The following is a 27,217-nucleotide window of genomic DNA, read 5'->3' on the forward strand; positions in this document are numbered from 1 at the left end:
TTAAAAATGCACAATTGCATTTTAGTTCATTCCCAGAGTCACGTCCAAAATCTCTGAGCTGTGGGAGCAGCAGGCCAGCCCCTGGAGCACTGGGGCACTGTGGACTTGGGGTGCTCCCAGCAGCCCCTGGGTTGGCCTAGCCAGACCGTGGCCAGGGTTTGCCACTGCTGCTGGGGCGCCCTGAAAAGGCTCCTTTGCCGCCTCAGACCTGCTTCCTGCCGCATGGGAGCCATGGGAACCCATAAGGCGCTAAAGTGTCGCGGGCCCTAAACTTTGTCCTTACTGCTTCAGGCGTGGAGGCTCCCAGAGCAAGGACCGGCCCGCCGGGCGGCTCCGAGGCTTCCTGCTCCTCCCTCCCGGCGGGCGGGGCTCCTGGGCTTCCTGGGTACCCTGTCCCCCACCTTGCAGGGAGCAGCACGTAAACCCCGCCTTCCTCGTGCTCCCCGGAGGAGCTGGCGCTGCCGTGCTGCCCGGCTACCCACCGGGCCCCGAGGCTGCGGGCGGCAGGGCGTGGCAAGCCGCCCCGGGCCCTCCGGTGGCCGCGGACTCCCGCAGAGGCCCCGCCGCGCCACCTGATGTGAGCCTCGCTGGCCCACGGGGCAGCCTCCAGCCACCGCCCCCCCCTCCCCCCCGGCCTCCGGACCTTCAAGGCGGTGCCGCTGCCAAGTGGGGCGGGGCTGCGGGCGCCGGGCCCTGGGAGGAGCGGGCGGAGGGGCAGGGCAGGGCCGGGGCGGGCCGCGGGGCAGGGCCGGGGCGGGCACAGCGGGCCGCGACCCCCACGGGCCAGGTCAAGATGGCGCTGGCGGCGGGAGCGCGCGTGCAGGCCCGTGCCCTGCTGCGACCCTGTGCGTGCCCGGGGCGGGGCGGGGGCGGGGGGCGGGGGCCGGGCCGGGGGCTCACCGGCCTCGCGCTGTGGTTCGCAGGGTCCCGGGTGCCCAGCGCGGCCCCAGGGCGGACGCCGGCGGCGGGAGGCGGCGGGCCCGGCGCGCGCTGCTTCGGGAGCCCGCGGGTGCTGGTGGAGCCGGATCCGGCGGCAGGTAAGCGCTCCCCGCTCTCCCCGCGCCCGCACTCCCGTCCCGGGCTCCGCAGAAACCCAGCCCGAACCACCCCGACCGGACCATTTCTGCCGCGCTCGATGCTGGGCGTCTCCAGTCTAGGCGGTTCAACGGTGGGTTTTCCCGGGTTATTTTACGTTTTTAAGATTTATCTGCGCCTGTTAGAGAGCGCGCTCGGGGCTGGGGAGCAGAGAGGGGAAGCCCAGACAGGCCCCGCGGAGCACGGAGCTGACCGGGCGCCACCCAAGCCCCCGATCGTGGCGCCGCTGAAACCAGGAGCGAGCCCTGAAGCGGCGGCCCTCCCAGCTTATTACGAAGATTAAAATGTTTCCATTTGTAACGTTTGAGGAGTATTGCTCCTTTATCCAAACGATTAAATTTGGAAATAGAAAATAATTGCAAATATTTTGGAATAAGATGTTTTACTTTGTTTTAATACTTCAAAGTGGCACAGAACCTAGCAGATACCTCACTAATTAAAGCCGGGAGTCCCGGTGGAATCACTCCTAACCCACCCCCAACTCCCATCAAACATTCTCTTAAAGGGGAGAGAACCCGGGTGGCTGAGTCAGTTAAGTGTGTGCCTTGGGGCTGGGATCGTGATCCGGGCTGGGATTAGGATCTGCAGGCCCTGCGGCTGGAGCTCCCACCCACCTGGCTCGCTGCTCCCTCTGCTTGTTCCTCCCCCTCCCCCTGCTTGTGCACTCTCCCTCTCTCAAATAAATAAATGATCTTTAAAAAAAAAAAAAAACGAAAACTGCAAAGGTGACAGAAAAGGTAGAAAAAGCACTGTTGAAAGAAAAACCTGTTTCCTCTACTTAAGAGAGCCCCCAAGGTGGGGCGAGAGAAGACTTGCGGTCAGCCCATGACCAGGCCTTAGGGCACGCTGACCCAGCTGACCCTCGGCCTCCGGCCTCCTGGCGAGGGCCTCCTGCAGTGCTTGGGGGCACACAGGCTGCAGCCCCAGCCCTCCTCCCCACCCAGACACCTGAGTCTGCCTGCCCTGTGACATCCAGGCTCACCCAAAGTCCTCTTTATATTTTTAAGATTTTACTTATTTAAGAGAGAGAGATGGAGGGAGCACAAGCAGGGAGGGAGGTGGAGGGGGCAGAGGAGAGGGAGCAGCAGACTCCTGGCTGTGCAGGGAGCCCAACACGGGGCTCCAAGCCAGGACCCCGGGGCTCCAAGCCAGGACCCCGGAGCTCCAAGCCAGGACCCCGGGAGCATGACCTGAGCCGGAAGCAAATGCTTCACCAAGGGAGCCACTCAGGTGCCCCCAAATCCTCTTTCTTAACTCGTTTTCTTTTTTTTAAAGATTTTATTTATTTATTCATGAGAGAGAGAGAGGCAGAGACACAGGCAGAGGGAGAAGCAGGCTCCACGAAGGGAGCCCCATGTGGGACTCGATCCCAAGTCTCCAGGATCACGCCTGGGGCTGAAGGCAGGCGCCAAACCGCAGAGCTGCCCAGGCTGCCCCTTAACTCATTTTCAACTTTGGTCTTTACCTTTCCCCCAGTGCCCTTGATTCCGCTGGATTTCTGTAGCTATCCAGTCAGCTTCAGGGCACCCGTGGCTCAGTTGGTAAGCGCCCAAGTCTCAATTTCAGCTCAGGTGGTGATGTCAGGGTCCTGTGATCCAGCCCTGAGTCAGGCCCTGCACTAGGCTCCGCTGGGCTGGATTGTCTCCCTCTGCCCCTCCCCGACCCTCCTCATCTCCCCACACTCCCGGCGGCATTCATGGACACTCTCAAAAACAGGGAAAAAAAAAAATCCAGTTGGCCTCAGAAACTTCACTCTGAACCAAGTTCAGAAGCTTACTCCTGGAAATACTGATTGCTTCTTACACGTACGGAAACGTCCCTGAAGAAGTACTTTCTCATAAATCAGAATTCTCAAGAGCCTTCAGGACTGTTGTCACTCCTAGAGAATTGTGTTCACCATCAGAGATTTCTAAGGTGCTGACCAGAGAACTGTAACCTCCGTGAGCGGTGGCATTTCTGAAGCGCTCAGGGTCTGTCCTCGGGCAGTGAGACCAAGCGGCCCCTGCCACACGCCAGCGCTGCACTGCCCACTGGCTGGCCTGCCCCGCTGCTTCCCCGCCGCTGGCAGGATGAATGAGTAGATGGTAGAGTTTCTGGACATTAGAGCGCCGAGGTTTGGAGCCTCTGTCCTCACCCAGGTGTGAGCCAGAGTGCACCTGTGGAGGTCCTTGCACATCGCTCACTCGCTCCTCGAGAAACTGGGGACATTTCCTGCTCCCCTGGGGACAGAGGACTTGCATTTGGGAGAAAGGATCGACAAAAATGTAGGCACGACTGTAATTCACAAGAGCCAAGAGGTGGAACCGAGGCAGGTGTCCATCAGCAAGTGAACAGACGCACAGGACGTGGTCCGCACACATGCACACATCCTTTGACCCTAAGAGGTACAGAACGATGTCCCAGCCTGCAGCGCGGGGCAGCCCTGAGAACATGACGCTCTGTGAAAGAAGCCAGACTCGAAAGGTCGCAGGTGGGATGCTTGATTCCTGTGAAGTGTCCACAATAGACACAGAAAGGAGACCCCTGGTTGCCAGAGGCTGGGGATGGGTGGTAACTGCTGGTGGGCACAGGCTCCTCTAGAACAGACCTGCTCTGCAACTAGACCTGGTGCAGGGAGAAGCAGGCTCCCCGCCAGGACCCGGGGTCACGACCTGAGCCGAAGGCAGGGTGTCCCTGGTTCTTATTTTCTTTTTTTTTTTAATTTTTTTTTTTTTTTTATTTATTTATTGATAGTCACAGAGAGAGAGAGAGAGAGAGAGGCAGAGACACAGGCAGAGGGAGCTGACAGCTCCACGAAGGGAGCCCCATGTGGGACTCGATCCCAAGTCTCAGGATCACGCCTGGGGCTGAAGGCAGGCGCCAAACCGCAGAGCTGCCCAGGCTGCCCCTTAACTCATTTTCAACTTTGGTCTTTACCTTTCCCCCAGTGCCCTTGATTCCGCTGGATTTCTGTAGCTATCCAGTCAGCTTAGGGCACCGTGGCTCAGTTGGTAAGCGCCCAAGTCTCAATTTCAGCTCAGGTGGTGATGTCAGGGTCCTGTGATCCAGCCCTGAGTCAGGCCCTGCACTAGGCTCCGCTGGGCTGGATTGTCTCCCTCTGCCCTCCCGACCCTTCCTCATCTCCCCACACTCCCGCGGCATTCATGGACACTCTCAAAAACAGGAAAAAAAAAAAATCCAGTTGGCCTCAGAAACTTCACTCTGAACCAAGTTCAGAAGCTTACTCCTGGAAATACTGATTGCTTCTTACACGTACGGAACGTCCCTGAAGAAGTACTTTCTCATAAATCAGAATTCTCAAGAGCCTTCAGGACTGTTGTCACTCCTAGAGAATTGTGTTCACCATCAGAGATTTCTAAGGTGCTGACCAGAGAACTGTAACCTCCGTGAGCGGTGGCATTTCTGAAGCGCTCAGGGTCTGTCCTCGGGCAGTGAGACCAAGCGGCCCCTGCCACACGCCAGCGCTGCACTGCCCACTGGCTGGCCTGCCCCGCTGCTTCCCCGCCGCTGGCAGGATGAATGAGTAGATGGTAGAGTTTCTGGACATTAGAGCGCCGAGGTTTGGAGCCTCTGTCCTCACCCAGGTGTGAGCCAGAGTGCACCTGTGGAGGTCCTTGCACATCGCTCACTCGCTCCTCGAGAAACTGGGGACATTTCCTGCTCCTGGGGCAGCGGACTTGATTTGGAGAAAGGATCGACAAAAATGTAGGCACGACTGTAATTCACAAGAGCCAAGAGGTGGAACCGAGGCAGGTGTCCATCAGCAAGTGAACAGACGCACAGGACGTGGTCCGCACACATGCACACATCCTTTGACCCTAAGAGGTACAGAACGATGTCCCAGCCTGCAGCGCGGGGCAGCCCTGAGAACATGACGCTCTGTGAAAGAAGCCAGACTCGAAAGGTCGCAGGTGGGATGCTTGATTCCTGTGAAGTGTCCACAATAGACACAGAAAGGAGACCCCTGGTTGCCAGAGGCTGGGGATGGGTGGTAACTGCTGGTGGGCACAGGCTCCTCTAGAACAGACCTGCTCTGCAACTAGACCTGGTGCAGGGAGAAGCAGGCTCCCCGCCAGGACCCGGGGTCACGACCTGAGCGAAGGCAGGGTGTCCCTGGTTCTTATTTTCTTTTTTTTTTTAATTTTTTTTTTTATATTTTATTTATTTATGATAGTCACAGAGAGAGAGAGAGAGAGAGAGGCAGAGACACAGGCAGAGGGAGAAGCAGGCTCCACGAAGGGAGCCCCATGTGGGACTCGATCCCAAGTCTCCAGGATCACGCCTGGGGCTGAAGGCAGGCGCCAAACCGCAGAGCTGCCCAGCTGCCCCTTAACTCATTTTCAACTTTGGTCTTTACCTTTCCCCCAGTGCCCTTGATTCCGCTGGATTTCTGTAGCTATCCAGTCAGCTTCAGGGCACCGTGGCTCAGTTGGTAAGCGCCCAAGTCTCAATTTCAGCTCAGGTGGTGATGTCAGGGTCTGTGATCCAGCCTGAGTCAGGCCCTGCACTAGGCTCCGCTGGGCTGGATTGTCTCCCTCTGCCCTCCCGACCCTTCCTCATCTCCCCACACTCCCGCGGCATTCATGGACACTCTCAAAAACAGGGAAAAAAAAAAATCCAGTTGGCCTCAGAAACTTCACTCTGAACCAAGTTCAGAAGCTTACTCCTGGAAATACTGATTGCTTCTTACACGTACGGAAACGTCCCTGAAGAAGTACTTTCTCATAAATCAGAATTCTCAAGAGCCTTCAGGACTGTTGTCACTCCTAGAGAATTGTGTTCACCATCAGAGATTTCTAAGGTGCTGACCAGAGAACTGTAACCTCCGTGAGCGGTGGCATTTCTGAAGCGCTCAGGGTCTGTCCTCGGGCAGTGAGACCAAGCGGCCCCTGCCACACGCCAGCGCTGCACTGCCCACTGGCTGGCCTGCCCCGCTGCTTCCCCGCCGCTGGCAGGATGAATGAGTAGATGGTAGAGTTTCTGGACATTAGAGCGCCGAGGTTTGGAGCCTCTGTCCTCACCCAGGTGTGAGCCAGAGTGCACCTGTGGAGGTCCTTGCACATCGCTCACTCGCTCCTCGAGAAACTGGGGACATTTCCTGCTCCCCTGGGGACAGAGGACTTGCATTTGGGAGAAAGGATCGACAAAAATGTAGGCACGACTGTAATTCACAAGAGCCAAGAGGTGGAACCGAGGCAGGTGTCCATCAGCAAGTGAACAGACGCACAGGACGTGGTCCGCACACATGCACACATCCTTTGACCCTAAGAGGTACAGAACGATGTCCCAGCCTGCAGCGCGGGGCAGCCCTGAGAACATGACGCTCTGTGAAAGAAGCCAGACTCGAAAGGTCGCAGGTGGGATGCTTGATTCCTGTGAAGTGTCCACAATAGACACAGAAAGGAGACCCCTGGTTGCCAGAGGCTGGGGATGGGTGGTAACTGCTGGTGGGCACAGGCTCCTCTAGAACAGACCTGCTCTGCAACTAGACCTGGTGCAGGGAGAAGCAGGCTCCCCGCCAGGACCCGGGGTCACGACCTGAGCCGAAGGCAGGGTGTCCCTGGTTCTTATTTTCTTTTTTTTTTAATTTTTTTTTTATTTTTTATTTATTTATGATAGTCACAGAGAGAGAGAGAGAGAGGCAGAGACACAGGCGGAGGGAGAAGCAGGCTCCAAGCACCGGGAGCCTGATGTGGGATTCGATCCCGGGTCTCCAGGATCGCGCCCTGGGCCAAAGGCAGGCTCCAAACCGCTGCGCCACCCAGGGATCCCTTTTTTAAAATTTTTTTTTTTAATTTTTTATATATGGTTCTTATTTTCAATGCAAGTGAGATTCACCTAATGTCAATTAGCTATTTAAAAGTTCAGGGACGCCTGGGGGCATCGGGCCTCCGTGCATGAAGCCTGCTTCTCCCTCTGCCTGTTGTCTCTGCCTCTCTCTGTGTGTCTCTCATGAATAAATAAAAAAAAAATCTTTAAAGAAAAGAAAACAAGACCCAGGTGTCCGGCAGTGGCGAGGCTGACTGGGGACGCTCTCCCGGCACCCCACGGGGTGCGAGCGCTCACCTCTTCATTTTCACACTAGGAGTGGCTGTGATGAAGCTCAGGAAACCCCCGGTGAACAGCCTCAGCCTAGAGCTTCTGACGGAGCTGGTCATCAGCCTGGAGAAGCTGGAGAATGACAAGAGCTTCCAGGGCGTCATCATCACGTCGGTGGGTACTCTTAGCTCCCCGGGTCAGGGTCACAGGAAAGCCGCTGTGACGTCCAAGTCCACCCCAGGCACGGTCGGCACTTCCGTGGTGGAGAAGAACCAGACAGGCCCAGATGTAGATGCCAGCGTGCTTTGTCCCCAGCTGCTTCCCAGGCCTGATTCCAGGGAGCCTCCGTGCTCCGCAGTCCAGGCCAGGACGCAGGTGAGGGCAGCTGGCGCTTGCGGGGGTACCCTCGAGCCGCCCTGATGGGTGGAGGGAAGTCCACAGGATATCTGACTGGCATGGCACTGGATTCCAGGGGTACCCTCCCCACAGAGGGCTACTGGGTGCCTTCCCTGGGGGCCGGTGACGGTGCTCCTGCTGAGGCCGCTCTCGTTCCTGCCTCCCGGAGCACTGCCTCTGGGAGCCGGCAAATGCTGGTTAATGGCTTCTGTATTGTCGTTGCGGCCCTGGAGGGTGGGACTGGGTATGAGCCTGGGGGGCTGGTCCTCGGAGCCTGGGCTGGTTTCAACACCCAGACCCACGGGGACGGGGGCCTCCCGTGCTCCTGCCTGCCTTCAGTGGACTTTGCCAGGCACTGGGGTTGCCAAGAGAGGAAATAGCTAAGACCGGGCCAGGGAGATGCGGTGTGGACGTGACATAACGGGCCTTCTGTTGGGCCAGGAAGAGCACTGGGGTCACCTTTCAGGCTAGAAGGAGCCTCAGCAGGAATGTCCCCCATCTAAGTGCCTCCGCATCACAGGCCAGCGGGAACGGCTTGGTTCTGCCATTATTAAAGGCGGGTAGTCTTAGCCCCCCCCCCCGCCCCCCCCCCCCCGCTGCCCAGGCTGCGAGTGTCCGTTGGGCGAGCACCCGCCTTTCCTGAAGCCTTGCTAGCCCCGGGTGTGGCCTGCTGTCGTCCCAGCTCTGAACTCTCCTGGGCTCTTGGGCGGGTCCCGCGCGCGCACCCAGTGAGTCCTGGGAAGCTGGGGTCTGCGGCGCGGAGCGAGCCCTGTGAGGGAGCGGGTTTTCACGCTGCTCGCAGTGCGGGCCAGGGTGGCAGTCGTGGCTGACCTGCCTGGTCGCCACTGCCTGGGAACTTTCTGCTCCAGATAGTTTCTGAAAACACCCGGTTGAGGATGTTGCTTGGTAGCGTGACACTTTCTTTGTTGTGCTCTGAAAACGAGTGAGCGGTGACGACAGGAGCCTCTGTCCATCCACCACACAGTGAGGGTAGCCCACTGCCTCCCCGGCTTCGGAGCTGCGTGGCCCCCGGGGCAGGGGGTGGCGGCCTCTGTCCCTGGGCGGCCCACATCCTCCGCAGGACTGTCCCCCCCATACACGTGTCACCCTGTGTTCCTGGCTGTGAGCCTACTGTGTACGGGCACAAGGCCCGCCCGCTGGGTCAGCCAATGATGCAGGTGTCACGGAGACATGTGGCAGAGGGCCATGAAGCAGGGGTCCTGGCAGCAGCGGCGCATTCTCTCCTGGGGCCCCCTTGCTCTTCCAGCCGCTGGGGGTCCCAGCGCCCCTGCTGCCTCCTTCCAGGACCCCTGCTCTCCTGTGCACGGGCCACCACACCTGCATGGACTGAGTCCTGCATGGCGGGAGGGGCGGGGCGGCACGGCGTCTTCTTCCCAGACAGGGTCTGGCCCACCGCGGACGTGTTGCTGAGGGTCACAAGCCGCACCCCTGCCACTCCGTGTGGCAGCCTGTCCCCCGCCAGGCCTCCGAGCCCCTCTGCCAGGACAGCGCCCGGTGTCTAGGGGGGGGCGGGGCCAACCCCGCCTTTCCCTTTCTGCCCCTGCAGAGAAGGAACAGAGGCCGGGGGTGTCCCTACTCCGATGCCACCGCCTCTGCAGCGCCCGTGGGCTCCCTGGGCCCCGGGGATGCACTGTGACGGGGCCCCTGGCTCCTTGGCTCCCCCAGGATTCCCCCGGGATCTTCTCAGCTGGCCTGGACCTGATGGAGATGTGCGGGAGGGACCCCGCACATTATGCCGAGTACTGGAAGGCCGTGCAGGAGCTGTGGCTCCGCTTGTACCTGTCCCACCTGGTGCTCATATGCGCTGTCAACGTGAGTGTCCCGTCCCCGATCCTGAGCCGCCCCGCTGACTCGCCAGGGCCGGCGCCGGGGGCTCAGGTGTGCAGCAGGGAGCTCGCTGCAACCGACCAGTGTGACCTGGTGACGCGGGGAGGGGCCAGCCCAGTGGGGGGCTCGGGAGGGGCTGAGGACAGAGATGGGTCCCATCACGCGTGACGCATCACGGTGTTTCAGCTAAATATTTGTTTGGCTTTTAGCATCTAGGCAAAAGCCATGGAAAAATGGCTTGCTGCGACGGGCGGGTTCTGGGCAGAGAGGCCGGGCCTGCGAGGGCCATGCCCATGGGCACCCCCGTGCCGGCCGATGGGGCAGGCAGGGCACCCCGGAGGAGGGCCGCGGGCGCACCTGGGAGCTCACCCCCCCGCGGGCCCTTCCCGGGGACCTGGCTCTGGAAGACCCTTAGGGGCCCCCAGGCAGCCCTCTCCCCTGCAGGGAGTCAGCCCCGCTGGGGGCTGCCTGTTGGCCCTCAGCTGTGACTACCGGATCCTGGCCGACAACCCCAAGTACACCATCGGGCTGAATGAGACTCAGCTGGGCATCGTCGCCCCCTTCTGGTAAGGCCGGGGGCTGCACCCACGCCCCCTGCGCCCTGGGCCTGCCGGGCCCCTGGGAGCCAAGCCCCTGCGTGTGTTCCAGGTTCGCAGACACCCTGGTGAACACCATCGGGCACCGCGCCGCGGAGCGCGCCCTGCAGCTGGGGCTGCTCTTCCCACCCGCCGAGGCCCTCCAGGTGGGCATCGTGGACCAGGTGGTGCCCGAAGACCAAGTACAGAGCACAGCCCGATCCGTGATGGCCCAGTGGCTGGCTGTTCCAGGTGAGGAGCCCGGGGCTGAGGGCCCCCGGCAGCTGTGGGTACTGCAGGGCCAGCAGAGCCACCGCCCACCACAGCCTGACGCTCCCCATGAGACCAGAGGGTGTTCACGCCAGCGTGTCGTGTGCAAGTCACGACCGTGCCATTTCCAACAGCAGGCTGCCTTAGTGCTGGGGCCGCCGTAGCGGAGTACCACAGGGTCAGGGGTGCTGGTATGGCAGGGCCGTGCTCTCCCCAGAGGCTCTAGGAGAGGCTTCTCCCCGCCTCCCCTCTTCCTCTTGTTAGGACACTCCTTGTGGGTTTAGGGCCCACCCTAAATCTAACATGACCCCCTCCTAACTTCATCCACAGACACCCTAGGTTAGGACTTGCATGTATCTCTGGGTCTGGGAGGCTCCATTCTTCAAGCCACTGATGATTAGAAACAGGCCGCGTGCCTGTTTACAGACCTGGGGCTGGTTCTATCAACTGTAATAGAGACCAGGGACCAGCCGACCATTGCTAAGGGCAGGTAGATTTTCGGCTTTGTGGGTCACTTCAGCCTCAGCCACACTGTGGTGCTAGAGCACCAAGGCAGCCAGCGGCAATGGGAACCAGCGAGTGTGTCTGTTCAATAAAACAGGGCCACTGAAACGTAAATTTCATATAATTGTCACGTGTCACACAATGTCCTTTTTTTCAATTATATAACAATGTGAAACCCATTCTTAGTTCATAGGCCGTGGGGGGCCAGGCTTGCAGACCTGAGTGTGCTGTGAAGGAGCACATAGTGACCTGGAAAATATCCTCCGTGATAAAATTGAATGAAAATAACAGGGGGGTAAAAGGCAATTTTCAGTATCATTGTGTTTCTAAAAGAAATTGGTAGACAGTGGGGAACGGGTGATTTTCAGTTTGTTTACTTATAGAGTTTAAGTTTCCTACCACATTCCTGCTGGAACTCCCTCAGGAAGGTGGGGAGTGATGCCACCCTCTCGGTGGGCTTTCACTCACGGGCACTTTTCTGTAGACCATGCCCGGCAGCTGACCAAGAACCTGATGCGCAAGGCCACAGCCGACCGTCTGCTCAAGCAGCGTGACGCAGACATCCAGAACTTTGTCAGCTTCATCTCCAGGGACTCCATCCAGAAGTCCCTGCATGTGTACGTAGAAAAGCTCCAAAAGAAAAAAGGCTAAGGGCTGGGCTGTGCACGTGGCCTTGTGGCCGTACATGCCTGTCTGCGGCCCTGATTCTGAGATTTTAAACAAGGTATTTTCCAATTTAAAAAGACTTTCAGCGATGCCTGGGTGGCTCGGGGGTTGAGTGTCTGCCTTTGGCTCAGGGTGTGACCCTGGGGTCCTGGGATCGAGTCCCACTCCCCCTTGAGGAGCCTGCTTCTCCCTCTGCCTGTGTCTCTGCCTCTCTGTATCTCTCATGAATAAACAGAATCTTTAAAATCAATAAATAAATACATGGATACATAAAAGTACTTTCAGCTCTTCATTCCACTGATCTCCTTAGAAGGCCCTGTTCCCTGGAGCCAGTGTCCCTGGGCCTGGGCCCCCTGCCCCCCCCCGCCCCAAGCACCTGTTCTGCCTGGCAAGTGGGCAGGGCCTCAATTTGGGAATCCTGAACCAGCAGACCAGGCCGTTCTGGAGCTTGGTGACAGTCACCACTGAGCGCCCCCTTTGCCAAAGCAGAAGTGGGAATAAAGCCATTGCATTGTCACATCCCTAGCTACCCAGCTCCTGACTACTGGGGGCACACCCCCAGGTTGTGGGCCTGTGGCCCACACAGGACCCCCCCCCCCCTCGCCAGAGCAAAGCCCTTTGGCTGCTACATCTGCCCCCTGAGGCACTTCAGAGATGGGGGGAGCGGCGGGGGGGGGCTCAAGGAGGGGTGGGAGGCAGTACTGGAGAGGCCGTCTTCGCTGCACAAGCCACAGACTGACTTACTGAAAGTCGTACCAGAAAAACTCATCCAGACACTTGAAACAAAGGTTTTTCCTCCATTCGGTCCAGGCCAATTCCCAGAGCCACCAAATGGAGATGGTTCCGAAACCAGAAACCCCCCCTGGGCCCCCGTCAGCTACACCCTGAACCCCATGCTGTCTCTGAGCAGCCCTTGCCCAGCCCTCCTGAGAAGGGACCTACTGAGGGTGGCACCATAGAAGGGGCCTGCCCCCTGCACTGCTCGGCAGGAAGGACACTTGATACACACAAGTGCCTGCCTGCAGGATGCAGGAATCGGGGTGCAAGAGGGACCTAAGGGACTGGGGGCTGGCCTTACGCGTCACCACTACCTGCGTATTTATCCCCCTCTGCACTCAGCACAAGTTCTTGGAACCATTCAGTTTGCACAAAGAACACAACAAACTTCCACTAGCAAGCGTGGGAGCAGCGTTCCAGAGCCAGGCTGGTCTGGAGATCGGCAGTTCCCAGCAGGCTGTGAAATGGGCAGGCAGGCCAGCCCTGTGGCCTCCCCGCTGCGCTGCAGGACCAAAGTTCGCGCCTCAGGGACTGAGTCTTAAGAGAGGGCACGGACGCCTCAAAGCCAACCAGTGTGTGGTCCCGCGGCTCGTGTTTATTGAGCACTGCTGTGTTCCCGGCGCTCCGCAGGGTGCTCCTCACCACCTTGTGAGGTAGATACAGTAGCCCATTTCGCAGATGGGCAAACCAAGTGGTCCCTGTGATGTTTCCGTGGCCACTTGTCCAGCCAGCCCTGCCCTGCGGCCTTGCCGGGGGCGGCCACCCAGAAGGAGCCCTGTGGGGCTTTTCCTCCTGGCTGGAATACCCAGGCAGGGGCCCTGACCAGGCCTCGGAGGTTCTCAGCGGGACTTCAGGGTCACCTCCACGGGAAAGTGGTCACTGATGGCGAGGGCCTGCAGGGACAGACGGTGGCACCTGAGTGGCCCAGCTGGGCAGCCTGTCCCCCCTCAGCTCCACCCCCTCACCGCTTGCACTGCCGGCGCCCCCAGGCCTCCTGGGGATGGAGCCCACAGGGCCTCTCCAAACTGCTGTGCAGCCTGCAGGTGGACTGGGAACCCCACCGGGGAAGAGGTAAAGGGCATCTTCTGTCATCCCAGAAGATCCTTTCAGCCAGAACCAAGCCTCAAAGAACCCCTCTCCACAAGCACTGGCGGAGGGGGGGGGGGGCGAGCCCCGACTCACCACCCCAACGCGCCTCAGCCACCCCCACCCCCCACCCGCCTCACCTGAGCCTGGTCCAGGCCGAACTCCTCCTGGAAGTCGTGCACAGCGGCCGACTGCGGCTTGAGGCTCCTGCGCAGGCGGGCCCCACACACCACGATGCGGTCGTAGGCGCAGTCCGAGTTGCCCACGGTGGTGTCGGCGCTATCGGGGATGAGCCACTTGAACACCTCACTGCTGCGGAGGCGGACGGATGGCCAGTCGCGTGCCCGCACGTAGTTACAGTCTGCATTGAAGTCGCCCAGGAAAAGCAAGTCCTGCAGGGGGGCCCACAGAGCCGGGGCTCAGCAGCTTGACAGCTGCACGAGCACCCCGCACGCGCGCACCCTCCCCCACCCCTGCACGCGGGCACCACCACCCCAGCACAAGCGCACCAACACCCCGCAAAGGCGCACCCTCCCCAACACGAGTGCACTATCCCCCAGCAAGACCACACCCTCTCCAGCATGAGCGCACCCTCCCCAACACTAGCACACACCCCCAGCATGAGCACACCCCCCAGCACGAGTGCACTCCCCAAGTACGACCGCACCCCCAAGCATGACCACACTCCCCCGCTGCACGAGTGCACCCTCTCCAGCAAGTACACATATCCCCAGCACAAGCACACCCTCCCCAGCAGGAGCGCACCCCCCCCCAGCACAAGTGCATTTACACCCCGCAAGCGCGCCCCTCCCCACCCCCAGCACGGGCGCCGGGGACGGGGCGGGGCGTGGCTTACGTCCATGCCCCACTTGTCGATCACGTCCAGGTACACGTCGTAGAGAGCATCGATCTCCGCCACGGCCTGGTGCGGCGCCGCATGCAGCGGGATGAGCACCAACTCCCTGGCGGCTGCGGGAGGCGCGGGTCAGAGGCGGGGAGGCGGGGCGGCGGGGCGGGGCGGGGCGGGCGGGGCGGGGGCAGGGGGCTCACCCGAGCCTGGCGCGGAGAACTTGACCACGAAAGGTTCCCGGCTGAAGACGTCCCCGGGGTCCGGGTACTGGTACGTGTCCAGGACCGACACTGCGTCCTTCCTGGGGAACGGAGTCGGTGGGCGCGCTGGGCCGGCCGCCCCACCCCCGTGGCCCCGGCCCGCCCTCACCTGTAGACGAACAGATACATTTCCTTGTACTGGTCCCGACCCAGGGGTTCGCTGCTCACGAAGCTGTACTCGTGTCTGGACACACTGCGGGCACACCGGCCAGGCCTGGGTCAAGGCGACAGGCGGCCCCGCATCCCCGCCAGCACCCCAATGCTGGGCCCTGCCCCTCCCCCTCGCCGCCCCCGCACCTGTTGATCTGCTCCATGAGCGCAGACACGGCACTCAGGTCCGGGTCTCGCACCTCCTGCACCAGCGTGATGTCATAGCCAGCCAGGATCTGGGGGCGAGGCCGGCAGGTGCAGGGTCACCAGGGGCGGATCCACCCCCGAAGCCCAGCTGCGGCCCCGCCCCCCGGCCCAAGCCTACTTGCGCAATGATGCCGCCGCAGGCTGGGTCCAGCACCTTGCTGTCGCCAAAGCTCTGGATGTTGAAGGCTCCGATGCGCAGCGCCGCGGCCCCAGTGGCCCCCAGGGCCCAGAGCGTGGCCAGGAGGACCAGGGGCCCACCCATGGTGCAGAGCCAGAGGCTCGGAGTGCCGGACACGCTCCTGATTGCGGACCTGGAGCCAGGCACACCGTGCCATCCCTCTGCGCCCCACCCCTCTGCGCAAGACCTGTTTGGAGATCCAAGGCGCATCCTTCCCCGTGACTCCATCTCCCTGGTGGTGCTCTAGGCTTACCATGGCCCTTGTGCTCCGTGGGGAAACTGAGGCCCAAATACAGGGACCCCATCCCTTCCAGGCCCCAGACTCACCTGGGATGTGGATGTCACGGTATCTGAGGCCCAGGATCAGGTCAGAGATCCAGGCTGGGGATGTGTCTGTGGCACGAGACAGACTCCTCGGGCTTGGTCTGGCAGCAGCCCCAGCGCCAGGGCATGGGCAGTATTTGAGGCCCTCGTCCGGGGAGGGGCTAGACTGCTCTGGCCCCACCCCCTGGTGAAGGTGGATGCTGGGACTCCCGGTTCCAGGTCCCAGGGAGAGCCCGGGGCCACGGAGGCAGGGGATCCACCCTGAGCCTGAGCTGGCGCCCTCAAGCCCGGCAGAACCACGACTCCGATGACCCTGTCAGGCCCCCCAAACCGTGTCAGGACCGGATAAAAGGGCCAGCCATCTGAGGTCCGGGCCTTATCCTTGTCCCTATCCTTAACCCCCCTCCCCAAACTAGGTCATCCAGAATTGCCCTTCCCCAGGGGCACCCCGTGTTCCATAAAAACCAGCCCCCTTCCGGTGGCTCTGCTGCTGCTTCTCCCTCACGGTGTCACCGCAGAGTAAAAGGCCGAGGGTCCTGGGCCAAGTGGAAGCTGTGAGGCAGTGCCCCCTTCCCCCCACCTCTGTGGGCCTGGGGAAGCTGGGGTCACAGCTCCAGCTGGGCAGGGCAGCGGCGGCAAGCTGCCTGTCCACATGCCAGAGACGCCCACACAGCGCAGCGGCGCCAGCCCCAGCAGGAGCCCTGGGCGGGGTAGCCAGGCACACGAGTCTGGGGGGGCCGCCACAGGGGAACCTGCCAGGGCAGTGGCATCACAAGTGGTGGCTTTTTCATGTTTTATTGTAAAGCAACAAAAAACTATTTACACGCCCACATCCCCTCTGAACACCTGAACTCGTGTCCCCTCTTCTCCAGGTCCTGGGCAGCCCTGCCCGAGAGCCTACAGGCGGCCACGCTAGACAATGACCGTCTGCACCTCGAGCTGGCCCTCTGGTGAGGCGATGACCAGCTCGCCGGCATGCTCCAGGATTTCAATGTCTTCCGAGGAAACCATGGTCACAGTGGCCTGCTCGCCACCATTAGTGCCCGCGCGGGCCGTGAGCACGGTGCCCTCGCTGATGGCCGAGGCCAGCGTCATGGCCACCTGCTCCGTCAGGCTCTCAGGTGTCGCGATGGTGATGGTGTCCGCCGCTGCGGCCTCAGGGCCCAGCCCTGCCTCCTGGTCCATAGTCACGTTCTGCACGATGATCTGGTGGCCCGCGCTGGCCTGGTGCACAATCTGCTGCACCACCTTCATGATGTGGCTGTCCACCTGTGGGTGGCTCGTGGCTCAGCGGGCAGCTGTGGAGGAGGCCCGCCCCTCCCCCCACCGCCTCCGGTGCTCCCCCCGCCCTTCACCTCCGTCTGGGTCCCCTCAATGATTTCTGCAGCTTCATTGGTCTCCGCGTCGTCTGCGGTGGCCTGGATGGAGGTCAGAGGTCAGCCCTGCCGCTCTGAGATCAGAGGTCACCCTTGCCGCCCCAGGGGCCCCGTACCCACCTCGATGATGTACTCCTGGGTGTCGGCCACGACGGACGAGAACTCAACCAGCACAGTGTGAGGGTCCTCGGCCAGCACGGTGGCAGCTGCTGTGGAACTCTCCTCAGACACCAGCAACTCCTCCACCTCCAGCAAGCAGCCCCCTGGGGGTGGGGGTGGCAGTGGGGGCTGGGTCAGCGCCGCCGCCTTCAGGTCCCTCCACCCCCCGGGCTCCCACCAGCCCTGACCTTTGGTGCGCAGGTGCCGGTTGAGCGTGCCGTGCTCAGCAAAGCCACGGCCGCACCTGTAACACTTGAAGGGCTTCTCGCCCGTGTGGTGCCTCACGTGCCGCACCAGGGAGCCCTTCTCCCGGAAGCCCCGGCTGCAGAACGGGCACACATGCGGCTTCTCCTCCAGGTGAGTCCGGAAGTGCACCTGCTGGGCATTCTATAGAGCCCCACCATCAGCACCAACCTGGCCACACCTCGGGCCAAGGCCGAGGGGGCCAGGCAGGAGGGGAGGGGTGGGGCGGGAGGGAGGGAGGGCTGTGAGGCAGGGAGCATGGGGTGGATCTGACCCAGGGAAGGGCCCCCTGCCCCAGTGGATCCGGGGTGCGGTCAGGGGCCAGGGCCTGAGGGCCCACCTTGGTCTTGTAGCACTTGCCACACTCGGGACACGGATAGGGCCGCTCGTCAGAGTGGACGCGCCGGTGGCCACGGACGTGGGCGATGGTCTTATAGAGCTTCCCGCAGTCCCCACAGCGAAAGCGGCGCTCGTGCACGTGCACCTCCTGATGCTTCTTGAGCAGGTAGGCTTTCGGGAAGGCCTTGCCACACTGCGCGCATGTGAACGGCCTTGGCCCTGGGGCCGCACACCACACCATGTCAGGCCGGGTCCAGCACCCAAGGGCCCTGTGCCTGCTGCCCGCCCACCTGCCCCACCCGCCCCACCCTCCCACCACCCACCTGTGTGGCCCCTTTTGTGGGCCTCCAGGGTGGCCGCCGTCGGGAAGGTCTCACTGCACTGAGGGCACGAGTGGGTCCTGGGCACAGCTGAGGCCCTGCTGGCCACCTGCTGGGGGGCCACAGCATGCCTCCAGCACCCAGTATAGGCTGGACCCTGGGAGAACCAAGCCACGGCACCCCCACCCCACCCCACCCCCTAAAGGAGCACGCTGGCAGCGCAGGCACCTACTGTCTCCACCGGCTCCACCTCCAGCAGTGGCAGCTCTGGGGGACCATCTCCCAGGGGCTGCGGACTGGGTGCAGCAGGAGGGGCCGGCTCCAGGGCCCTCTCCTCTCCAGTGACACGCTCAAGGACAATGCCGGAATTCTGCATGGCCTGGTGCAGCAGGTTTTCACGGCCACCCTCGCTGGAACAGGGCAGCTCCTCGGGGCCCGGGGGCTGTGGGCAGGCAGAGGGAGGGAGCTGGCCAGGCAGCCTGGCACACTGTACCCACCCATACCCACTACACAGGGAAGACCCAAGGGGCCCAGGGGCACTGTGCCTACCAGAGGGATGCTTCTTCGGGGAGCCCCACAGCCCGCTCTACCTGCCCTCACCTAGCTGCACCTCACCCTCAACTCCCTGTCCCTCACCCCTCACCACCCTCCGGCATGCCACTGGCATTCAGTCCCCCCTGCAACCAGGAAGGTGGGCCAGGTCGGTCCTGTTCCCACTGGAGCCAGAGACCAGGGCAGAGCCTGGCACAGAGGCCACTCCCCTGGCCTGCCCGCACCTCTGGGGCCAGGGCTTTCATGCCCAAGGGAAGCTCCTGCATCTGCACATGGACCTCGTGGATGACAGTGCCCTTGGCGTCTGTCACCAGGTGAATCACCGGCGAGGTCTCCATAGGTTCGCTGGTCACCGATGAAGATGTAACAGTCCCCACGGTGGAGGTGCCAGACCCTTTAAGGCAGAACCAAGAGAATCCTTGAAGAAACCCTCCCAAACAGGGTGGCACCCAGGCCAGCAGCCAGGGCCAGGCAGGGGGCCCCTACCTGCAGGCGCATCCTCTTTGCCAACAACCACATCCTTGCTCATGCTGAAACGGATTTTTTCTGTGCATGGGGTGAGAGACTTGAGATGCCGGGTCAGCGCCCCTGACTCCCGGAAGCTCTTCCCACACTTGGCACACTTATAGGGGCGCTCATCTGCAGAAAGAATGTAGTCGGCCCTGGGCAGGGCCAGTGGCCCGGGCCCACGGCCTCACGGCCTCATGGCCTAGCGGAGGCCTCAGCACTGCACTGAGGTCCCCAGCCCCGCTGGGCTCACCTGTGTGCCGCCGGTGGTGCCGGATGAGCGAACCCTTGGTCCGGAAGGAGGCCCCACACAGCTTGCACTCGTGGTCCTTGCGGCTGCTGTGGGTGACCATGTGGGCCTTGAGGATGCTGCCCTGGGGGTGGGGGGGAGAAGTGGGGCTCAGCACCGTCCTGGGCAGGAGCAGGAAGCAGACCGGGCCCCACCATCCAGCGCGGCCCCAAGCACATGGGCTGCACGGCCTGGCCAGCATGCCACCCCAGGCTCACCGTCTTGAATGTCTTATGGCACAGCATGCACACGTAGCGACCGTCCTCGTTCACCAGCAACTTGACCTGAGCCTGCTCACCCTCCCCAGTGAGCCCGGGCCCCTGACAGCTGGGGCTGTCTGGGGCTTCGGCCATGTCACCATCCCCTGGCTCTGCCTCAGCAGCCACGATGACCTCCTTAATGTGTCCGGCGCCTGAGGAGAGACAGGTCAGCCTGAGCCTCGGGACGCTGCGGGCCCGGCAACAGCCTCGGATGCCTACTGAGAAGGTTGCTAGGGGGCCGTGGAGCTATCCTGACCCCCCTGCCCCAGTGCCTCGCACCAGCTCCCTGAGTGCAAGCAGGGCACCCCGCCGACTCCGCAGGGCTCCCTGGAGGAGCTCCAAGACCCCAGAATGTATGCAGTGGGGAGACCCACCACGAACACCGGCGCCCCCTCCCAAGCCAAGGAGCACTGGGCTAGCTGTGTGCAGGGGCCTGCCACCTCACACAGCTGGGGACAGCTGGGTGCCAGCACAGAGACGGGGGCCGGGCCAGCGCAGCCCACTGCCGTCCACCCCACTCACTGCCGCGGCTCCCACAGGCAGGTAAGCAGATAGAACAGCGGTCTCTGGGGGCCATCCGCTGTGGCTCCAGGCAGGTGGGGGTGAGAGGGCTCCGAGACACATGGGGCTGCCGGGGAAGGAGGCTCTCGTGGGTGAGGAAAAGATCTGACAACGTGCAAAGCTAAGCTGTAAACACACTTCATAATTTCTGCTCCTAAAAATGACGTGTGGGGAATGCTTGTAAAACTACTTCTTAAGCAGCATCTCAATTGGACGGGCAGTGTTTTGACAAGCCCTGCTCCCAAACAGAAGGGAAGCACCGTGACTCAGAAATAATTAAGGGCATTGCTCGCCCATGCCCTGGCTGACGTGCTTGATGCTCTATCTTTCCTCCACCCCAGAAACCGACTCCCAAAAGGACGGCACATCTGGCAAGGGAGAGCTTGGGCTAGAACGTGGCACAAGGGACAGCTGATGGAGGAGTCAAGGAAAAAGGAACGTGGCTGCCCTGAGTCCAGAGATGAAACCAAGTCTGTTTCCAGGGAAGAGGCAGGAGGGCCTGGCACGGGTATCCAGCCCCTAGGTGGCCCCCACCCAAGGTGGCCCCCAACCCAGCAAGGACTGAGATGCCCCTAGTCCTGGGATGCCAGCCAGTGGCAGTTTAGGACTCTAGCCTACCCTGACAATGAGTAGCTGACACCAAGGGGACATGTGGGGCACCCAGGATACCTGCCAAGGGGCAAGAGAGGCAGGAGCCCAGAGCACAGGGAGGGGGTGTCCCAGCAGCAGGTGTGGGCCAGTTGGAAGCTGCGGTTCTGGGAAGGGGCCTGGCTGTCTAGGGGTCCGGAACCCGGGGGTGCTGCCCAAACCCAAGGAACCTGTTTCCATCTGACACTACTCGCTATGCCAAGGCCAAGGCACGGCCCCACCTGCCACATGACGTTCCTATCCCTGAGTGGCAACAGGTGAACATCCCTGCTCACAGGAATGTCAGGCAAGGGGAAGGGCAGCCCGGAGACAAGACAGGTGTCCTGCCGCCTCCCTGAGCTCTCCTCCACCTTTCCTCCTGCCCCAGCTGGTCCCAAGGCCCTACTAAGGCCAAGCTCTACCTGTTGCCCAAACCCACATCCTGTCACGCCACCCACTCACACACCTGTCAAGACTCCTGCCCAACAGACCCTCGGGTTACAACCATTCCCTTCCCAACTTGGCAGCAGGCCCGACCCAGCCTCCCTCCTGCAGCGTACACACCCCGCCCCCGGCTCCTTCCACCTGCCCCAGCCCATGGCTGCCCCTGGGAGGCTCCCCTTTCCCAATCAGACCTCTCGGCACCCTGTCCCCTACTGCACATCAGTAAAGCCCTTTAACTTAAAAAGACCCATTAAGGAGGCTGACTTGGCCCTGTATGCTTATAAAAGCCAGGTGAGAATCAGAGCAGGAGTCGCCACCCCCACCTGGGAGAGGACAGCCAAGGTCAGACACAGGTCAGGACTGAGCTGGAGCAGCAAGTGTATCCCATACATAACCCAGCCTGACCCATCAGGGCTGACTATGGGGCAGGGAGTGGGAACCGGGGGTGGGAGTAAAATAGGAAAGATTCCAGAAGGACTGGGGCAAAAATAATCTGGGGAAGCAGCAGAAAGAAATAACCAGCTCGTGACTTTGCACAAAGTGAGGACTCCCTGAGCGCAGGGCAGGGCCTGGCGGCCTGGTGCTGACTCCTGAGGGCCTCAGCCTCCTCAGCCAGGCCCCGCTCTCAGAGGAGAGCAGAGGGACACAAGCAGCAAGGGTCCCTGGCCACCAGTGCTGCCAAAAACAGCAGCCAGATCAGCAACAGCTGTGCCGAGAGCCACACACATGGACAGCCTCGGTGGGACTGTGCTGGCTTACCAACGATGTCGGGTGTGTGGCTGATGTCTGCCGTTAAAGCGGCCGCCTCCACCACAATGTGGGCCACCGTGATGGGCTCCTCCGGGCCTGCAACCGCTGGCACCACCTACCAAGGGGGCACAGAAAGGACTCATTTGCGGGGCTCCTGAGCCCCCTTGGCTTAGAGAGGGCAGGCTTGGGTTTACATCCATGGGGGAAGGTTGCAGTGGGGCCTCTCATCCCCCTGAACACCTCTCCTGCCCCTGCACTGAGCCTGACTCGCAGCCTGGTCCCTCCATGCCAGACCTCACTGGTCTGGCCCATCACTCAAATGCCTCTGACCACTGTGGGCCCAACACAGAGTGCCGAGCACCCTTGTGGAGAGCTCCAGGAGCAAGTGACCAGCAACTCTGGCCTGAGGCCCAGCTGGCTGTGCAGGGATGAAGGTCAGCACCTACATCTGCCGGCCCCGGCCAGGGTACAAGGTACCAACGGAAAGAGCCCCAGGTATGTGGGATCAGGGGCCTTCCTAGAGGAAGGGCACCACTGGGAGGGGCCAGGAAAGAGCACAGGGTCAGAGTGAGAGAGCTATAAGCCTCATACCCTCTGGGACACCCCCTGTGATGAGCTGAGGCTTAGAGCCTCCTTTCCCACCTCCATACCATGAGGATGTCGAGAATGCCCGCTGCAAGGGCGCTGTGGACCTTAATGCGACTGTGTATAGCCCGAACATGCACACAACACAACAAAGTTGGCCATTCTTATGACAAGGTGGCAGGACCCTCAGAGCCACCCTTTGTTTGTGCGATCCCGAGGAACTATGTGTACAGGGTAGACCCTGAGGGCCCAAGAAAGGAAAGACCTTGATTGCGCAGGATCCAGGCAGAGGCTGCTGAGGAGGCCGGGCCCCCTGGAGCACTGCCAAGCTCTGGGGGTAGGGCCCAGATCCCCCCCCCATCCGTAATCAGATGCCCAGCCCTGCACCACAGGGAACCAGCTGCACCCACACGCCCCCTCCCAGCTGTCAGGGGAGCCTGGGGATGCGTGGGGGCAGGGTGGGCAGCTCACCTCCTGGCCCAGCAGTGTGCCAGCGGCAGGGGTTGCAGGCAGGGCCTCCTGAGGGGCCCGCTGGCACACTTTCTGGAGCTTGTGCTGAACAAAGTCTTCCAAGGCAGTGAACTCCGCCTGGCAGCGGCCACATCTGTGCACATCGTCCTCATCTGCAACAAGCCTGTTGTCAGTGGGGCTTGGGAAAGCCTCCAGCCCTAGGCTGAATCCACCCAAAGGTGCTCTCAGAACCAGAGGCTCCGTCCCCAGCCCTCCCAGAGGGGCTGAGGACACTCTTGGAGACCCAGGGTGCCAGCCCCATCCTCTGCAGATCTGCAGACGTGGCACCCACCCCCGAGAGAGCAGCATCCAGCAGGCGATGGCACTAACCACACAGTGAGGCTACAGCGGACCCACTGAGCCTATTGTGCCCCAAGCCCCCACTTTGGAGACGAGGGGACAGAGGCCCAAGGAGCAGCCGGGAGGTGGGAGGAGAGCTTCACCCATACCAGCTTGAGGACAGTGCAAGATGGGGGATTGACTGTTGGGGTTTACAGGTGTCCTTGGGCACCTCAGTGACCACGTCTGGGTCCATCTGATCATCCATAAAATGGTTCAACCCCGTGTGCGCAGGGCGTAGTGCAGATTAGCGGGTTTGTGCCCACAGAGCTCATGCTGAGAGGCCAGCCCTCTGCAAACAGGGAAGACGCAGGACAGCCTGACCCATGACCCTCCTTCCTCACTGACTTGCTGCTTCATGGGTTCTGAATATGCAGGAGCTCCCTGATCTCCTGAAGACACTCAGAGTGAAACCTCCCAGAGGAGCTCCACACCCCAGGCACATCACACCTGAGCCCCTCACCATGTGGGCGGACCAGCCAGTGCTTGCCCCAGGTCCTACAGGAGAGCCTTCCCACCCACCGCATCCCTATTAGGTGCCCGGCACCCCCCTGGGGATGTAACCAAATCCAGCCAGCACCCTGGAGAAATCAAGATGAGTATTCTCATTCCAGAAAAATGACTTGAGTTTCCAGGCCCACCAGCTGGGGTTAGGTTAGGTCAGAGCCTGAACCTGACGGTCTGCTCCAGATGCCCTGCCATTCGCACAAAGGGATGGGGGGATGTCCCTTGTGCTTCCAGAAAAGTGTGCCCGTCTTCACGCCAAGCTGAAACCCAGACCTGGCACACAGAAGGAGCCTGGCCAACGTCTTTTGAACAAATGAGCAAATGAAGCCTAAAGCACCAGCCATGACTGGCCCACAGAAGGCCACAGTCCCCTCTGGATGGCTCAGTCACGAGCCAAGCACTGAGGTGCCCACCACCCTCTTCACCATGCCACCTCGCTCCCGAGTCTGACTCAAAGTGCTCAAATTGGCGAGTGGAGGGAATGCCTCGCCCACACAGCGCTGGCAAGGCCCCAGCAGGGCACAGCAACCTCCAAAGAGGTCCCGCTGCAGGGTGGCACTGCCCCTCTTCAGCTGGAATAAAGAGCAAGAAAAACGTAGTGAGAATAAGAGTTCTTTGGAGACAGGGATGACCAGCCCAGCGTCACCCGTCAGCCCCCGCCTGCCTGGCCCAGGCTGGGGCCTCAGGAGATTAACTCAGAGGCTAGAGACCCCACTTCTGTCTGGAACGCTATCCGTGAGCGGTAAGCTGGCCCTGGGCGGCCTCGGCTCTGCTCTCAGCGGGTTACCAGGGAGCCATCTGCCTTGTCACCACAGTCCGCGGGGCAGTACAGCCCACAGGTCCGGGACCGTGGCCCAGGGATCACACGGTCCAGTCCTCGGTACCGTCAGCTGGGTGACCTGGTCTCTTTCACGTCTGTGAACCTCCATTTCCCTCGTCTACAAAACGGGAATAACAAGAGTCTCCAGGCTTGGGGTTAGAGCCCCAGCCCCGCCCCCTCCCCCTCCGGCCCCACCGCGGCCGGGGCTCTAGAGGCCGCCGGCTGCACCGGGAGCGGGGGGCCCGGAGCAGGGCAGGGCCGTGGCCCCCCGCGAGCCTCCGTGCGCGGGCAGCGGGGCCCACCGGGTTACGGCGTCCCGGGGGTCCGCAAGTCACCGGGGTCTGGAGCGGTCCGCGCGTCCACGGCTCAGGCCAGCGGGGCCGCCTCCAGCCAGGACCGCGCCGTCCCCGCCCCGGCCGCGCCCGACCCCGTCAGGCCGCGTCAGGCCCTGTTACCTTCCTCGCTAAAGGGCGCCGGGAGGCCCAGGAAGCCGCCAGGGGCCAAGGCCGCCGCCGCCGCGACCCCGCCCTCGCCCGCCTCCCGCCCGGCTTCGGCCCGGGCTTCTGCCGTATGCGCGGCCGTCACCCGCACTGCCATCGCGCCCTCCATGTCGCAACGCGCCGCAGGAAGATGGCGGATTTACGACCGTGTCGTCATAACAACGGGCCGTGCTGGGGAGTGCGAGAGGGAACGCCGAGAGGACGACGGGGCGGGGCCAGGCGGGTTTGATGGACAGGCGGCGGGGCGGAGCCTGGAGCCCTAGACTCCCGGAAAGAAGGCACGGGGCGGGGCTGCGCGGGGGGCGAGGCTACGATGGCGCGGACGGGGCCGGGGGCGGGGCCGGGGCGGGGCCGGGGCGGGGCCGGGGCGGGGCAGGGGGCGGGGCCGGGGGCGGCTGGGTCCTGGCCGCGCGGGAGGTGCGGAAGGCTGGTTCCTACAGCGGCGTCCGGCCTGCGAGCGATCCACGCGACACAGCCCCGGCTCGGACAAGTAGTGCGGCGCTCCCTGCCCCGGCCCCACCGCCTCGGGGTCAGAACCTCCCTTGCTGGTTGCTGGGTATCAGGGAAAACCCCGAATTGGGGCTGGCTCTTGGGGTGGTTTCACTAACCCTCTTACCATTCCGATTATCTTTTAAGTCCTAATAAATGCACATAGGGGTATTTACCACTAGTGACATCGAGCGCGTTCTCCGTGTTGTGGGACCATCACCCCATCTGGTTACAGAACCTTGTCCATTCCAAAAGGAAGCCTGGGGATCCCTGGGTGGCACAGCGTTTTGGCGCTTGCCTTTGGCCCAGGGCGAGATCCTGGAGACCCGGGATCCAATCCCACGTCGGGCTCCCGGTGCATGGAGCCTGCTTGTGTCTCTGCCTCTCTCTCTCTCTCTGCGACTATCATAAATTAAAAAAATTTAAAAAAAACAAAAAACAAAAGGAAGCCTGTCCCCTAGCACCCACCTTCCTCCATCCCTACCCCCAGCCCCTGGCAACCACTCTGCATGGATTTGTCTTTTCTGGTCGTTCTCCTATAAGCGGAATTACACATGTGGTCTTTCGCATCTGGCTTGTTTTGCTCAGCATAATGTTTTCCAGATTCATCTATGTTGTAGCATGTATCCATGCTTCAATTCTTTTTATAGCTGAATAATAATAATACTTCCTTCTCTGGATGGACCACAATTTTATTCATCCATTGCTTTTGGGTCATTTCTACCTTTTCCACTGTTATGAATAATGCTGCCATGAACACATGTACAAATTTTATTCTGAGATAGTATTTAGGTAACTTTTTGCAGCTAAGCACTTTACAGGACTCTTCATTTAAGAGATCACTTATCCCGATTTTAAAAATGAAGAAACTGAGGCACAGAACTGATAGGATGCTTGCCCGAGGGCAGACTGGAGATTCAAAGTCTGTCCAGAGCCATGGGCTGGAAACCCACAGGATGTGCTGTCCTTGCTCAGTTATTTTGTGACCCAGCCCAGGGCTGGATGCCAGAGACTCAGATGAATCAGAACTGGTCTCCTGCAGGAAGGCTAATCTCCAGGTAAGACCAAGCAGAGACACAGGGGCCCAGCTCTGCCCTGGGAAGGACACCAAGTAGATAGACACTGTCTCCATGCGGGGGCTGCTCCACTGGGGCCCTGGGGACCCTCGGCCTGGCAGGAGCTGGGATGTGTGAAGCACCGGTGAGATCCCTGCAGGGGGCGCTGAGGTAAGGATGAGGCTACTTTCCACAGGAGGCTAGCTCACCATTTCATGAGTTTATGCAGAGGAGTGACAGCATTTCAAAAGGACCCCTCTAACTACTGTGCAGAAAAAGGACTTCGCAGCCACAGAAGCAGGGAGATCCCAGATGGATGGGCTCAGGAACAAACAGGAGGAAGAACGGGCGGGGGCATGTGGAGAGGGCTCTGGAAGGGAGGACCAGGACAACACCTCACTTAGGGTGGTACTGAGGAATACTGGGGAAGCCTCCAGGAGAATGGAACAGAGAAAGGTCTCAAAGGCAGACGACAGCCTGAGTGTGGGTGAACATGAGGAGGGGCTGGCCCAGAGGACAGAGAGCCTGCCCTGCTGTGTGCTCTGGAACCACCTCAGGGGCAGGCCGTGGCTCCCACCTAGTGGCTCCCAGGGCGCAGCCTCATCCAGTGACTTCCAGTCCTGCCTCAGCTAGAGCCCCAGCAGGCCAGCGGGCACAGGAGTGGGTAGGTCTGAGGTCCCTGAAAGGCAGAGCGGCCAGAGGAAAACAAGAAAACCCGTCGGTTTCCTGCCGTCCTACCAGCCCTCAACGTGGGCTCCAG

General features: G+C 61.3%; 3 protein-coding genes across 9 annotated transcripts; 1 reads left to right on the top strand and 2 right to left on the bottom strand.

Moving 5' to 3' along the window:
- Positions 1 to 690: 690 nt before the first annotated feature.
- On the top strand, positions 691 to 11,576 carry ECI1 (enoyl-CoA delta isomerase 1). 2 transcript variants are annotated; one of them, XM_041747637.1, is made up of 8 exons: positions 691 to 845; positions 924 to 1,037; positions 7,181 to 7,308; positions 7,450 to 7,509; positions 9,217 to 9,363; positions 9,823 to 9,944; positions 10,027 to 10,205; positions 11,212 to 11,576. In XM_041747637.1, exons 1-8 carry the CDS (start codon positions 794 to 796, stop codon positions 11,376 to 11,378), a joined length of 969 nt encoding a protein of 322 aa, XP_041603571.1. In that variant the 5' UTR covers positions 691 to 793; the 3' UTR covers positions 11,379 to 11,576. The 2 variants fall into 2 exon arrangements, with proteins under 2 accessions (XP_041603571.1, XP_041603572.1); XM_041747638.1 differs by lacking the exon at positions 7,450 to 7,509 and having other exon boundaries at positions 692 to 845; positions 11,212 to 11,571.
- DNASE1L2 (deoxyribonuclease 1 like 2) lies at positions 11,381 to 15,863 on the bottom strand. 2 transcript variants are annotated; one of them, XM_041747635.1, is made up of 7 exons: positions 14,842 to 15,863; positions 14,664 to 14,752; positions 14,476 to 14,559; positions 14,307 to 14,407; positions 14,113 to 14,225; positions 13,397 to 13,648; positions 11,381 to 13,063 (listed from the first exon to the last, which is right to left on the bottom strand). In XM_041747635.1, the coding sequence occupies exons 1-7, from the start codon at positions 15,127 to 15,129 to the stop codon at positions 13,010 to 13,012; spliced, it is 981 nt and encodes a 326-aa protein (XP_041603569.1). In that variant the 5' UTR covers positions 15,130 to 15,863; the 3' UTR covers positions 11,381 to 13,009. The 2 variants fall into 2 exon arrangements, with proteins under 2 accessions (XP_041603569.1, XP_041603570.1); XM_041747636.1 differs by lacking the exon at positions 14,476 to 14,559.
- A 141-nt stretch (positions 15,864 to 16,004) lies between these two features.
- E4F1 (E4F transcription factor 1) lies at positions 16,005 to 25,060 on the bottom strand. 5 transcript variants are annotated; one of them, XM_041747634.1, is made up of 14 exons: positions 24,869 to 25,060; positions 22,709 to 22,860; positions 21,662 to 21,767; positions 19,229 to 19,422; positions 18,975 to 19,095; positions 18,701 to 18,853; positions 18,439 to 18,608; positions 17,895 to 18,104; positions 17,666 to 17,771; positions 17,344 to 17,561; positions 16,949 to 17,147; positions 16,722 to 16,864; positions 16,581 to 16,643; positions 16,005 to 16,494 (listed from the first exon to the last, which is right to left on the bottom strand). In XM_041747634.1, exons 1-14 carry the CDS (start codon positions 25,020 to 25,022, stop codon positions 16,138 to 16,140), a joined length of 2,346 nt encoding a protein of 781 aa, XP_041603568.1. In that variant the 5' UTR covers positions 25,023 to 25,060; the 3' UTR covers positions 16,005 to 16,137. The 5 variants fall into 5 exon arrangements, with proteins under 5 accessions (XP_041603568.1, XP_041603567.1, XP_041603565.1 ...); XM_041747633.1 differs by having other exon boundaries at positions 17,666 to 17,774; XM_041747631.1 differs by having other exon boundaries at positions 17,666 to 17,774; positions 22,709 to 24,531; positions 24,869 to 25,005.
- Positions 25,061 to 27,217: the final 2,157 nt, after the last annotated feature.

The sequence above is a fragment of the Vulpes lagopus genome, chromosome 3 (genome assembly GCF_018345385.1).
Source record: "Vulpes lagopus strain Blue_001 chromosome 3, ASM1834538v1, whole genome shotgun sequence".
Classification (NCBI taxonomy): Eukaryota; Metazoa; Chordata; class Mammalia; order Carnivora; family Canidae; genus Vulpes; species Vulpes lagopus.